The sequence below is a fragment of the Parasteatoda tepidariorum genome, chromosome 3, assembly GCF_982258835.1.
Source record: "Parasteatoda tepidariorum strain Cologne lab strain chromosome 3, Ptep-v5.0, whole genome shotgun sequence".
Classification (NCBI taxonomy): Eukaryota; Metazoa; Arthropoda; class Arachnida; order Araneae; family Theridiidae; genus Parasteatoda; species Parasteatoda tepidariorum.
The window spans coordinates 7,686,202-7,700,105 of NC_141757.1; the positions used below are offsets into that span (position 1 = coordinate 7,686,202).

At 28.5% G+C, this 13,904-nt stretch overlaps 2 protein-coding genes across 28 annotated transcripts in view; one reads left to right on the plus strand and one right to left on the minus strand.

The window, feature by feature from the left end:
- The window catches only part of LOC147812736 (DENN domain-containing protein Crag-like), a 28,395-nt gene extending 16,580 nt beyond the window's left edge, over nt 1–11,815 (minus strand). Inside the window, exons 1-5 of one of the 12 annotated variants that reach the window (XR_015432394.1) lie at nt 11,474–11,697; nt 11,249–11,439; nt 8,591–8,770; nt 5,601–5,657; nt 1,536–1,605 (exon numbers count right to left, since the gene is read on the minus strand). Coding sequence is in view for 1 of the 12 variants with exons in the window: in XM_087158697.1 (XP_087014823.1) it covers nt 1,339–1,403; nt 1,536–1,605; nt 5,601–5,657; nt 11,249–11,302 (246 nt within the window). In the remaining 11 variants the exon portion in view is untranslated. The other 11 variants (XR_015432389.1, XM_087158697.1, XR_015432390.1 and 8 more) reach the window with 11 other exon arrangements.
- A 111-nt stretch (nt 11,816–11,926) lies between these two features.
- The window catches only part of LOC147812737 (GPI-anchor transamidase component PIGS-like), a 31,004-nt gene continuing 29,026 nt past the window's right edge, over nt 11,927–13,904 (plus strand). For 15 of the 16 annotated variants that reach the window (XM_087158707.1, XM_087158708.1, XM_087158710.1 and 12 more), the window contains exon 1: nt 11,954–12,397. The gene's annotated coding sequence lies outside the window, so the exon portion shown is untranslated. Of the gene's footprint in view, nt 12,398–13,904 lie in introns of all 16 variants that reach the window. The other variant, XM_087158705.1, reaches the window with a different exon arrangement.

Below are 13,904 nucleotides of genomic sequence, written 5' to 3' on the forward strand. Positions count from 1 at the left end.
ATGTTGTTCATATTTTGAGAATGCTTAAACAGGGTTCCCACTAAATTTCAGAAAAAAAATTCCCTAGTAAATTCAAATGAAAATTGAGCCCTACGTTCAGCAGAAAACTTTGATTCTTTTATTTATAATGTGAAATATTAGATTTTCTATGTAAAAGATTATTATTAAATGAACAAAGGGAACATTTCTGTTTGACTAAAATTTGAAAGTTTTACAACAAATAATTGTAATAGATGTTAGAATTATTTAACTTGAATCTCAATAACTGATTACTGTTACTGACAATTTTAATACTGGTTATTTTCTAGGCATTATATGGGAATATTCCAGGTCTTTGTAAAAAATTGCCTGATAATTCCAGGTTTTCCCTGGTCTCCTTGACCCATTTGAACACAGTTTAAAAGAAATGCCTTACGTTATCAAAAGTTTTTCCAATCATATAAAATTTTTAATTTTTAAAAATGCATTACTGTTAGAGACGTTACAGTTGGCCATTGGCCGGTATCCCCGCAGACCAAGGCGTTACCGACGTAAGTTGATTGCACGAGATCGTCTTCTTGAAAGACTGACTAAAATCGAACATATAACCTTTATGTTATTTAATCAATCAAAATATAGATAAAACCCCTTTTAGCATTTATTTATCTAACAAAAATTCTACGAACCAAAAGGGTAGAATTGCAGGAAGAATCACACGTATGTACACCTCTTGTTAACGTGATTTAACAAAAGTTTCAACATTTTGTCCGATTATAAGATTTTGATTTGCGAAAAGTCAGAGAAAAAGTGGAATTCTGCACATTTGTGGAAAACTCAAAAATCTGTTTCTAGTTTTTAGAGCTAGGAGAACAATACGAAGAAAAAAATTTTTAAGTTAAACAAATAATCAAATAATTTGATATCCTGATGATTCACATAGTGATACATTTGATATCCTGATGATGACCCTTCAGGATATCAAGTCACATTTGATGAATCTCTCTTCCTTGAGATAGATTTTCACTAAAATGTGTGATAAAACTTGCAATGTATTATTTTGTGCATGCGAAACAGTTCACTAGGCAGAAATTTTAAGAAAGTTGACAAAATTTTATGGAAATGCAATGAATCATAATGTTCAGTTTAAAAATGGTACATGATTGAAATGTAGATGAAAAAAAATGGAATAAAATTAGAAGTTATGAAACTGATTGCTCTAGTCATAAATCAATTGCAACTTATGAGCTCTCATGATTATCATATAAAATCAGGATAAATGTTTTGATTAAAATAATATTGCTAAATAAACTTTATTTAATACAGTAGATTAAAAAACTTTTTTTGATATTGTAATTATACTTAAACAAAATGCACTGGAACACATAAATTATGTTGAATGAAAAACCTCACTTCAGTTTTATAATCTGCAAAAAAAAAAAAAAAAAACATCTTATTCACAGAACTGATCTGATTCATTTTAAACAGCCATGTGCAAGTTCTGCTTGGTGAATTCTACTAGTGTGGCAATAAAATACTAACTATAAATGAAAACTTACCAGGTTTATAACAATATAGATCTGGCCGATTCATGGATTTTTTATAGCATAAATGGATGCCTGAACCAAGCTATTAAAAAAAAAAAAAGAATTTTATTATTTTGTATTAGTTTAAGGATAAAAAATTACACTTTACGAAATAATATCTACACACAAATATGAGAGTTAGTTTATTGAAAGAAATCTAAACTCAAAAGAGAAAAAATGCCTCTTAGCATCAAATCTTCAATACTTCAAAAGTACTTTTATATATTAATACCATATATGTTTAAGCATTTAAATATAAAAAATCATATTTTCAGTCTAAATCAAAAGAGATTTTCAATAATAAAAAATCTCTGTCTCAATAACCTAAATAATAACTACTACAGTAGAGAACTAAATTATCCGCAATGTTCGTAACCATCGCTATTCAGGATATCTGAATTTCCCGGTTTTTTGGATTGATCAAAAAGTGTCGTTAATCGATGTTTTATCGAATCCAAAGACAAGGAAAAAGTGTAACACATTTTAAAGTAAGAGAAAAAATAAAAGCTGTCCTTAAGTTAAAAAGAAAAATTTTTTCAAAGAATAAAAAAATTTGCAAGTTTAGACAAGAAAAACAAGTTTAAGAAATACAAAATTCTCATATTTATTTTTTTTAAATAATTAAAATTCCTAAATTAACTAATATAAACAAAATCAATGATTAAAAAACGCAATATATTTCATACCTAATAATACAGGGGGGGGGGACAAAAATAAAAGGAAAACTTATAATCTAAATAAAAACAACATTTGAAAATTAAAACGAAACGATAGTTAAAAAAGGCACTAACATAAATATTAAAACCTGGAACAAGGCAAGATCAAAGGAATTTAAAAAATAACCTAATGATAAAATTTATGAATAAAAAGAATTAATTTATTGAGTACGAAATTTATCCTGAAATGAAATAAAAAACTCAAACGTAGTGGAATCAGAAAAAGAAAACTGCAATCTGCTTCATAAAATAATCGTATGTTTAAATTAATAAACAAGTCTCCTTTTATTTATTTTTTTAATAAAAACACGATTTTTAATGAAAGCAGATGTGATTCCACATCAAGAAAAACTTGCAAATGATACCGCACTTCTAAAGAATCAGAATGTATTCAAAAGAAAAATATTGTTTTGTTAATCTATCCTAAGTAGATAAACAAATTTTTACTTTTTATTTCTCTTTCATCTTCTGTTCACTGATATGCATGTGCAATGCATTTTCCCCACCCCCACCTAATTCAAAGAGAAAACGAAATCAGCATACCACTCCTCTGAGTTTGATTGACAGCAGCTTATCAGAAGAACGATTCTGAGAAAATAAAACGTTCCTCACTTCCCTGCCCCCTCTTGATCTAAAGATCTTCAAGGTCACAGAAGAAATGGCATTTCTCTGGGCAAACAGGGAGAAAAATTTCCCCCTTCCCCACATTTTCCTCTACTCAACTTCAAGGATGAGTCAAATTTCCACTTTTTTTCATTATCGTTCTAGTTTAAAATGGCGGGATAACCTAGCAAATTTTTTCCCAGTTATCTGGATACCAGATAAACGGTTCTCTACTGTATCTACAATTTTAGTAAAAAATATGTTTTACAAACATGTTTTAAAAACATGCATTTCAAAAATGTTTGTAAAGAAAAAACTTGTTACTTGGGATGACGTTATTGTTTCCATGGTACTCCATATTTTGATATGTTTGTTATTATTTATAATACATATAAAAACTGTTTCAATCTAAAAAGCGATGTTACACAAACAAATGAACAGAGATAAATTCAAGCAATTGTTAATTGACTAAAAGCTGTGATTAATTTATTAAGAAAGAGCAGCAAAATGTGAAATATACAGAATCTTCCAGATTATAGCACATTTTTTAAAAATCAAAAGCTGCATTTGGATTGCCTTTTTACAAATTAAAAATGTTAGAAAGTATTAAAAACAGATCACACATAAAAAATAGTAGAGTGAACAATTTATGAACTCACAAGCTATTAAATAAATGTGCAATAAAAATTTTGTATTTTGTGTTACAGTTTATGAAAGTATTATTTAACATATTTTATAGGTAAAAATAATAAATTGTTTACCATCTTAAAAGACCTAATACAGAATTCATATTTAACTTCAGAGAAAATATTCTCATTATCCAAATGCACAATTCTAAAAAATAATGCACACGGCTATACGATGTGTTAGTTAAAAAAAACACTCAAGAATAATAACTGCAGATAAAAAAAAAAAAAGAAACAATGCCAACAAAATCTTTAAAGTATTAAACATATAAAGTTATATGCATCATTATCGATATAAAATCATTATCCGTTACACATTCTATGATAGCATTATGCATCATTATGAAAAACATACATAAAACATCTTCAAATCACTCTCTTGGGTTTAAATAATTCTTAATATTTTATAGAATTTCAAACATACGACTATTTATGGCTAATCACCTTCAAACCTTTCGAAAAATTTCAGAGCTTTACCAAAAATAAATCAAAATCCAAAATCATACTTCAAGTATACCAAAATCATACTTCAAATCATGCTACCAAGTCATACTTCAAAAAAAAAAAAAAAAAAAAAAAAAAATCTAAGTCTTCAATTTTTCTCGGTCAATAACTTCTTTTTCAGGCTGATTTGAAATCTGAATCTTATCCCAGTTCCCTGTAACTTTTAGCAAAATACCATACTTCAGAGCAGTTTGTAAGATAACTTAAGAAAAATACGGAGTGATTTCACAGAAAACAGTTATACTTTTCTCAATTTAAAAATAAACTGGATCTTTAAAACATATTGATGAAAATACTTAACAGAAAAAAATATTTATTGATTTTAAAGCATAAGATCTTAACTATTTTAATTGTAATATTGATATTTTTAAATAAAAATATAGATAAGCCATTTCATCAAAATGTTTAATTAAGTTTCAATTAACTGCAAAATAAGAATTTAATTAAGAATTAAAATTTAATCAACAAACCAAAGCAATCTGCAAAACGATCAAAGATTTTCACCTCTACATATTTTGTACAGTTGAAACATTTTATTTGTAAATAGCGTTTTATTTTTCAACATAAATTATTTAAACAAATACTTTCATGAATTCAGAAAAAAAAAATCTCTACTTGTTAGGTCAAATTTCTTAAAAATATAATGAGCATTTGAAAATGGTGTTTACTATTATAATGGACTCTTTCTATCCAAAAACAGCATAGAAGGAGAAAACATATGAAAAATAATTATAAATATAGAACTAATTGAATGTTTCAGTTTTTTAACATGCATATTGTTTAAAATCAGCTATAAATTGTGCTGAGTACCAACATCACAGCTATACGTTGTGCTAACTGAGCAAGCAGGGTTAACACTCAAATCTGGAAGGAAAAACAAAATTCCCTGTGTTTTCTGTGTACATATTATACACAATATATTAAGAAGCAACACAACAATTACTGTGCTTTTGTGTGAGCTATTTTGGGCTATTACACTAGTATTAATTGCTAAAAAACTTAAGAAGAAAAAAAAAGAACAGATGAACATACTTAAATAATGCTATAAGTAATTTAAATAGTTTAGTATAGCTAAAATATCATCCTTAAATATCTCATAGATCACTTTTGAGTGGTTGAAATTTTTCAAAAGACGAAAATAAGAAACAAAATTCCGAGTTTGTAAAAAAAAAAAAAAAAAAAAAAACTGCATTTTTCCCATTAATTTAGATGATTTTTAAATTCCCTGTATTTTCCAGGTTTTCCTTATTTTCAACATGGAGTCGCAATCCTGGCAAGGTAACAAAAAAAAAAAGAAAAAAAAAAAAGAATCTTATAAATTATGTTAAAAAGGAAGGGAAAAAAAGAGAAATAAACTAAATAAAAAGATGACAAGTATGCTTTAGGGCCAAGAAAGCAAATATTCTGAAAGGTAAGTTATGAAGATAATTTCAATCACAAGTCACTAAAAAGTAATAACTTATTAAAAGTAGTAGTTAACATATATCATATAGTATTTCATACCATTGGAGAAAAAAAAGGATACTTACCACTCCTTTATTTAAATTTCTGTTGATTTTACAAAATGCATGAGGTGGATTTTCATTCTAAAAAATAATTAAATTTTTAAAATTTTTTTTAATGTTAAACATACATATTTAGGAGGAAAAATAAAAAATTTATTCTTTTACAACATTAATGTTCTCATGGCATTAAAACATAAATAATTCGAATTTACTTCAATTTAAATTATGGAAATTCTGATAAAATGTACTAATTTCAATTTATACACACATTAATATTCACAACATGGTTTCTTAGTATGTTTTTTTAATACAGGTTGAGTCTAAATGGTTTGGTGGATGGTTTAGAAATAAAGTAAAGCAACATAACTTAAGATGCAGGATTATATCTGTGGGGAATGGCTAAAAGCAAAGATTAGATTAGCCTAGAGTGGTTGACCTGCTTGTTCGAGAAATCTAACATAAAATTGAAATTAACAGTGAATAAATATGAAAACATTTTCATTTATTGGTTAACAGCCTCAGAAAATGTAGATTATGCAATGTTGGTCCAGGTGCACGAAAATGATGTCTAATAATAGAAAAATTGTTTTTAATTGGTTTAAATGTTTACAGGAAGGGAAATAAACCACGCTAGGAATATAATGACAAAGGAAATTCGATTTGGCAATAAACTTGTGTGGCATACCATTATATATAAAGCATATGTGACAATCATTAATATCAAGCATTAGCGACTGATGCTGTTGAACGACTGCCTATGAGAAGATTCAGAATTAAAAATGGCAGTTCATTTACAAAGATTTTGGTAAGCAAAGGATCTGTCCCAATTTTATCCAACACAAGGAAAGAGGTGTGGCATCAGTGCCTCAATCAAACCAAAAAGAGGTACACACAGACCCATTATAGCAACTTAATCAAAGATTTTATTTTAAATTTATAACCGTTGACGAATAGCCAACCCAATTTTTAGGTTTACTGCTACTAATATTCAACTAAGTATCATTGTAATTTTGAACCCAATTCAGAAGACAAGGGGACCAGGATTGGGAGAAATTTGCCTTCGTGGAGGACTTTTAGATGAAACTAACCCGCATTTGCGTTCCATGGGCAGGAAAGCCATAAAACCTCCCATGGTTAACCTGACGGGAAAGGGACTCTAACCCATGATCTGGCTACCACTGAGGATATTTTATGTGGGCACTATGGTTGGTGCGAGCCGGGTGCAGAATTCGCATTGACCAGCTGTTGCTGAGATTCGAATACGGTTATCTGATTGGGAGGCAAACACTCTACCCCCTGAGCCACCATAAATCAAAGACTATCATAAGTGCTGAGTGGGTAATTGGTGTTGCTTTTTAAGGTTGCTTGTTATTTTGTTTTCATGTTTCTTTTACTAGCTTAATGCCTTCATTCATCTATCTTTGTAGGCATTCCTTGTGGATTATATTCTCAAAGTTTAAGAGATATTTTTACAAATTCAACAATACTACTGAAAAATTTTAAATAAAAAGTTATAGAAAATATAATTGGATGACATTATTGGGAAAGAATAATAAAATAGATATATTAAAACTATTAAAAGACATAATTTTTAATTAATTGGATTTTGAAAAAGGTTCAAGTATACCCTTTTGACAGAATTCACCTCTATTAGCATGCACTTTCAATTTTCTATGCAGAAGTTATTATTAACTCAACCTAATACCAAAGAAAATGCTAGATAGATAAATACATCAAATCTTCATTGTTATTATTAAAAAAAGAAAATTATGGCAATAGTAGAAAAATAGTCACTGGCCTAATAACAAAAAGATTTCATGAGTATGTACATATTTTCAGATTCACTCACAAGCATCTATTAAATCAAAAATAGATAAATAAAAATTAAAAATACACCATCTAACACTTATTCATTTATTGAATAAAATAAATTTAATAAACTACATAGGCACATTTTATAAACTAATAATAAAAACTGCAAATGAGGCAATGAAATTTAGCATTATATAAAGCAAAATTTTATAATTATAAAAAATTTAACATTTACTCTAGATCATTATATTAAATATTAATCAAAAAAAAGTTATTAAAGTGAATTAATATTATTAACTAAAGAGAATATATAACATTCACAATCATGAATAAGTATGTTATTTTATGAGAGCAACACAGGAAAAAAACACCAAACTAAATTAGTATACCATTCTGTTACAGTCTATTGACCACAATGGTCAGCTAGTCAAGCAATCATTTTTTAACTGGCAAATGTTTTTTTTTTTAAACTCCTCCCCCCCAAATAAAACAAAACAAAAAAGTCAAACTTTAAGTGTCTCACACTTGAAAAATTAAAAAGGCTCTAGAACAGACAAATAACTTAAATATTTTAAAAGTTGGCATACTTTTTAAAAATTGCCAATTTAGTGTCATTTTCCCACCCAGATAAAAATTATCCAAACAAATGCCTTACTCTCATATTTTGCAAATTTTATGAGCTAAGGGAATGCAGCATTGAAGTATTTAAATAGTAAAAAATTAGAGCATAAATACTTTTCATTTTCCCAAAACTGTGGCTTTTCTCAATATTGATGCTTTCTTTTATATTCAGAATAAGCATAGATGAAGCTGGCAAAAGATAGATCAAACTTAACCTAACAGTCAAGAATAGCTGTTGCATACTCACAGCAGCAATTTTAAAAAAATTTAAAAAATAGTAAAAAAATTGTTATTAGCAAAAAAAAAAAAAAAAAAAAAAACATTGTGAATGAGCTTTTAAAAATGCAGCCTTAATGTTAGTTTGAAACAGATTTTAGAGGTCTGAACAAACAATCCACCATTTCTTTGAAGACCTTTCATGGCATTACCTTCTAAATATTTTAAAATAAATCCGCAGGAAAAAAAAAACTTTTTAACACAATAAAAAGCTATTATTAAAAATTTTTTAACAATGTGTTTAAACTGATATTGGAAGCTCATTAAAAAGAGACAATAGAAGAAGCAAGGATAAATTACCTTACTTGTTAATATGATACATATATCAGCAACAACTAGTTGATTGCAGGGATCATTTTCAGGTGCCCTCCGATATGTAAAAAGTTTTTGAACCACTATTATTTACATTTGCTAAATGACCACCTGGTGTATTTAGGACCACTTCACTGTCAGCCATGACTTTCTCCTTTCTTTCATAAAGTTCCCTGAATAAAATTTAAACAAAGTAATACAGCTGTAAACAATATTCAGCAAAGTAATACAGCTGTAAACAATAAACAATCTTTATTTTTTTTTAATTAATAAAATAGATATTTTGTGAAAAACTGCCCATTATTTTAATTTTCGTAGGTACCACTTCAAACTTTTGTTTCTAGCAACAGCAACTTCAAGCCAGCTTCTAGCAACTTCTAGCTAAGCAAACTGTCAAGCTATGTAAAGTTGTGTTGCTTCTAAATAGACACAACTTTGCTAAATTGGTCCCTTTAAAACTAGTTGTTGGTTGAAATCGGGAATTTCTTAACTTTCACAAAAATAAATAAACTGGTTTTCTGTTAGTTATTTTAAGCAGTAAAAGCGACTGCAAATCAAAAAGGCAATTCAAAAAAATATTAATACATACTGATTTAAGGAATACATTGAGACCAAAAGTTTTATTCATGTAAGGAGTAATTCATGATATCAGGGTGAAAAATAAAGAATAAACAATTTCAGAACTTGCAGCTCAATTAATCAACTACACAATCCAATACACCAGCAGTTTCACACAACTTTTCTTCAACCTTTTAACTTATAAGTTATTTTAATGATTTGGGTACATAAATTATCAAACTTTTTTTTCATCGCAAAAATTAAATGTTTAGTACAAAATCAAATATACTTAGTAGTTAAAAATTAATACTTTGAATTACATGCAAATATAAATCATCTCTATAACGATTCAAAGAACTAGATGCCATTTTACAGAAAAAAAAGAAAATAAAACCTTTGAAACCTTCAGTAAAGTGCAGCCATCTATTGTTATAAATTAACTTTCCCTAGATAGAATCGGGTTAAACAAAGAGATGAAGCCAAATTAAACTTCTCACAACATATTTTCCGGTATAACAATATGATGCAGTAAAATAAAAAAGTATTACCCTGAGTAATACTCGGTCGTGACAATTTGGAACACTGCTGTGTCTGAGATTATTTAGATTTATCTTAATAATCAATCAGTGAGAATTAGTCAAAAGTATAGGCTGAATATGTAACTAGCAATGTTTACAAAAATATGGTATCTTCACATTTTAAGAAATTTTAGACAGTGCAGAAAATTTATCTATTTTTTTTTAGTAAGAAAAAAACTGAGTTGTAAAATAAGATGCAGATGCTATATTAAACAGTATTGCCTTCAAATACAAGGCTTTTGTTACTAACTAGAATCAGGGGAAAAGAAAAGACTGTAAATAAGTCTTTTTTAAAAAGGAGATCAAACTGTAATAATAGGGTGCTTAGCCATATTTTTCAACACAAAATAAGTACCTTTTAAGTACTTTTTAAGTGCTCAAAAAATATTTTTTATCACTTTCCAAAAGAAAAATCATAATTAGGATCTGTGTACTAATAAAAAAGTTTTCAACTGTTTAAAGTTCTTAATATATAAACATAAAATTCAAAAACTTTTAAAAAACTTTAAATGATTGTGATAAAATAACTAGTTTCTGATAAATATTGCAGAGAAAATTGTGGAAATCACGCATTTTTTGCATGAAGATTTAGAATTTAAATTTACACGGCAAGGAAAAAAATTTCTTTTAAAAGATAGAAAATTAAGCACTTCTTACAAACACCGGAAAAAAAGCACCTTTAAGGGCTTTTAAAAATTACAAGAAAAATAAGCACCTTTAAGCACTTTTCAAACATGCTAAGCACCCTGAATAACACAATTAAAAAATGTACTCACCCCACATGAACGAGAGGGGGTTTATCTCTACCACGGCAGTAACAGAAAAAGATGTTTGGATGTAGGACAGAAAGCAGTTTAAAAGATACTTATTTTGTTAGATTAAACAAAAAATTATTATTAAGTAAATGTAGTTCGTGAATTACCCCGGGTCACCCTAAATAATCAAATGCGCAATTCGAATTTCCCATATAGCCTGAAATATATTGGAATATCTTTTTTTTTTTGATTAATGGCAAGCTTTGAATTTGAATCTTTGCCAGTGAAGATGCCGGAATTGTTACTCATTTAGCGTTACCCAGTGGGCACCTGTGAACCAAAAACACGGAGGGGAGCAACGTTGCCCACGCCGCACTGCCACAAACCCGTTTATAGGGTGGGCCACATTCACACATCACACACAACAGAGGACAGCACAAAGAGAGAGAGAAACATCCATGCCCAAGGGGGGATTCGAACCCGCAGCCAATGGCTTCACAGTCAGGCGCGGTAACCACTCGGCCACCTGGCCGGCATATTGGAATATCTAAAAAGTACAAGAAAATCAATGCTAATAACTGCCAAAAATACAATAAAAATGGATTCACAATTTTGGCATAAATTGAGGGCGTCAAAACGTGATTATTTAAATGATTAATTGAATCCCTTAATTTGTATAGATATATTCGTATTTTAAACTTTTAACACACCTACAATGTACCATTTTAAATATAAATGATAATATTTACACTATTTATACCTTATTAGCAAGAACGGCTTTATAAATGGTTAAAACAATCAAAAACTGACGCATATCAAAACCTTGACAACCATGGAAAGAACTGATTTTACTTTTTCTACATATGAGAGCAGTCAAATAGTAAGATCTCAAACAACTAATGACAGCTGTACCTAACACTTTATTGTAAAGGAAATTTGTACACGAAATACCTTAGAACGTCCGAATTTTTTGTACACGAAATACCTTAAATTTATTTAATCAGATGATAACAAAGAAGAATCTAAAGTAGGTTTACGAAGAGCTCGAAGAAAGGGAAAATAATTACTTATGTGGTATCATTATTAATAATCTTTAAAAAGATAGTTTAACATTTCACGCCAATGTATCCTATTACAACTACAAATGCTTTAAAAATTCTAAGATTATAAAAGGTATTAAAAGAGGGGCAATTAGTTAAATAATATGCCGACAACCTGTAATGTTTCTAGAAACTCGCTAGAGGATATAGTAGACCATTAAAACTGTAATGTTTTGCTTATTTCTACCCATTTTGTGAATGAGTTAAATTTAAAATAATGTCGAAATCACGTGAGTTAGATTAAAGCGAATATTGTCTTCTACTACCATTTTCAATTGAACAACTTGGGTTTTGGTGGAGGGTCTCTAGTTTCAAAATATTGGTACTAAACAATAATTAAACGCAGAGCTATAAGCGATAAGCAGAGAGCTCGCAGCACTTGACTATACTCAATACTCAATACTATACAATAAAAACTTCCTTGTTGGATGCCGTGGTAGCATGTTGCATTTGAAGAAGAGCCTCAGAGCTCAAATAAATCTTGATAGACTAAATTAAGCCTTACCTATTGAAACGCAGTGCTATAAGCGAAAGCAGTGAGCATGCCGCACTTTACTATACTCAATACTCAACACACAGTTCGTAATACTTTCATAATACATAAACTATAGTAACTAAATTGATCTGTTTTGTGATTTTTTTATATAAGTTAGTTTTGACGAGTTTGAAATGATAAAGTTTAGTAGACTGCTATATAATATTCGCCCAAATCAATTAAGGGCGTATGCTGGTTATGGACAAATACTTGCTGGCAGAAAGAATAAACGTCGCTCTATGCTTTCCAAGTTGATTGATAATAAAGATAAAAAGTTGGTACTCATTTCTAAATCCTTTTATACAAGTTTCGAACTCTCCAGCTCCCCCCCCCTTTTTATTTATTGTAATATAGATATGTACATCAAATTAGCCTTTACTTTTGTTAACTACAATATATATCTTTTTTTAAATAAAGTTTTTACAATTAATAATGTTTTATTTCTTAATTTTTAACAATGAGAAAAACAAAGATGTATCATTACCTGTTCCAAATAGCTTTGCCCATCCGCTGCATGGACCATCTAGTGGTGGAATGCAAGAAACTTTTAACAGCATTTTTCAATTATAGATACAAAAAATGCGGTTAATACTTCAAATAATTTTTTTAATCAGAGAAATATCTATAGCATTTGGGTAAATTATCCAGTTAATATTACACATAAATGGTATTTCTAAGGACATTGCACTGTTTTTCTATTTGCTAGACTTATAATACTATTCTTTTCTAGTTTTAAAATACACTATTTCTGTTAGAAAAGAATTGTGGCAAAATCACAGCGACATTGTCACAGAAACGTTACAGAGTTCTTGCAGAAAGAATTTTTCTTTAGAAAGTAAAAAATTTTGGTTCTCTTTCTTTAAAATTATACTTAAAAGATGCTTTTTTCGCACATCGGACGGGAAAGAATTGTTCGTAATTTTTCGATTCTTATTTGAGAAAAATGAAAAATAAAGAACGTTGAAACAAAAAATTTTCTTTCTGCAGAAATTTTTAAAGATTTTTTTTTTTTCCTTTCAAAGGGGAAGAATACTTGTGATTTTTTAATTTTGGTTTTCATTTCTTTCACTGATTTTATGATTTTTAATTAATATAATTATTTTTTTATGTGATGATGATTTACAAAATGCCAAAAAAGAAATAATTAGTGTGATATTTCTTTTACAAAATGGGACAATATTGCCTAGATATTAGAATATAAAAAATATTACATATTAATTTTTAAAAAAATACATAAAATTTTTGTCATGAATTTAGCCGTTCGAGGCTATGTTTACATACTATCACGCCTACGCAATCGAATTGGGACTTTCCCTCTAAAAGTTTCAGTTTAGTTTTCCTCACCTGTTAGTGTTGCGTTAAAACGCATCTTCTGTATTCTAAATGTTGTAAAAAATTAATGAATAGTGCTTGTTAAATATAAGAGTGTTATTTCCTAAACTCCCACACTATGGGACAGTACAATTTTATTATACCCTAATAGGTTTTTCTTTGTGAATACAACATTCCTGTTACTTTAAATGTCATTAATAACATATGCATTAGTTATTATTAAAAGTATCTTGCGAAAGATATTAGCGCTAGAGAGGTTTGTCGCAGAATGCCCAAAAAATTCTGCCACAGGGAATAAAATAATGTTTACTCTGATCATAATTATTGCTTATCATAATTCTTTATAGCTGTATTCCATGATTAATTCTAATCCTGACAATTTGTAATTAAAATTATGATCTAAGTACTGGATTAATAATAAATTTTAAGCTCCGCTATGTGCTTAATCT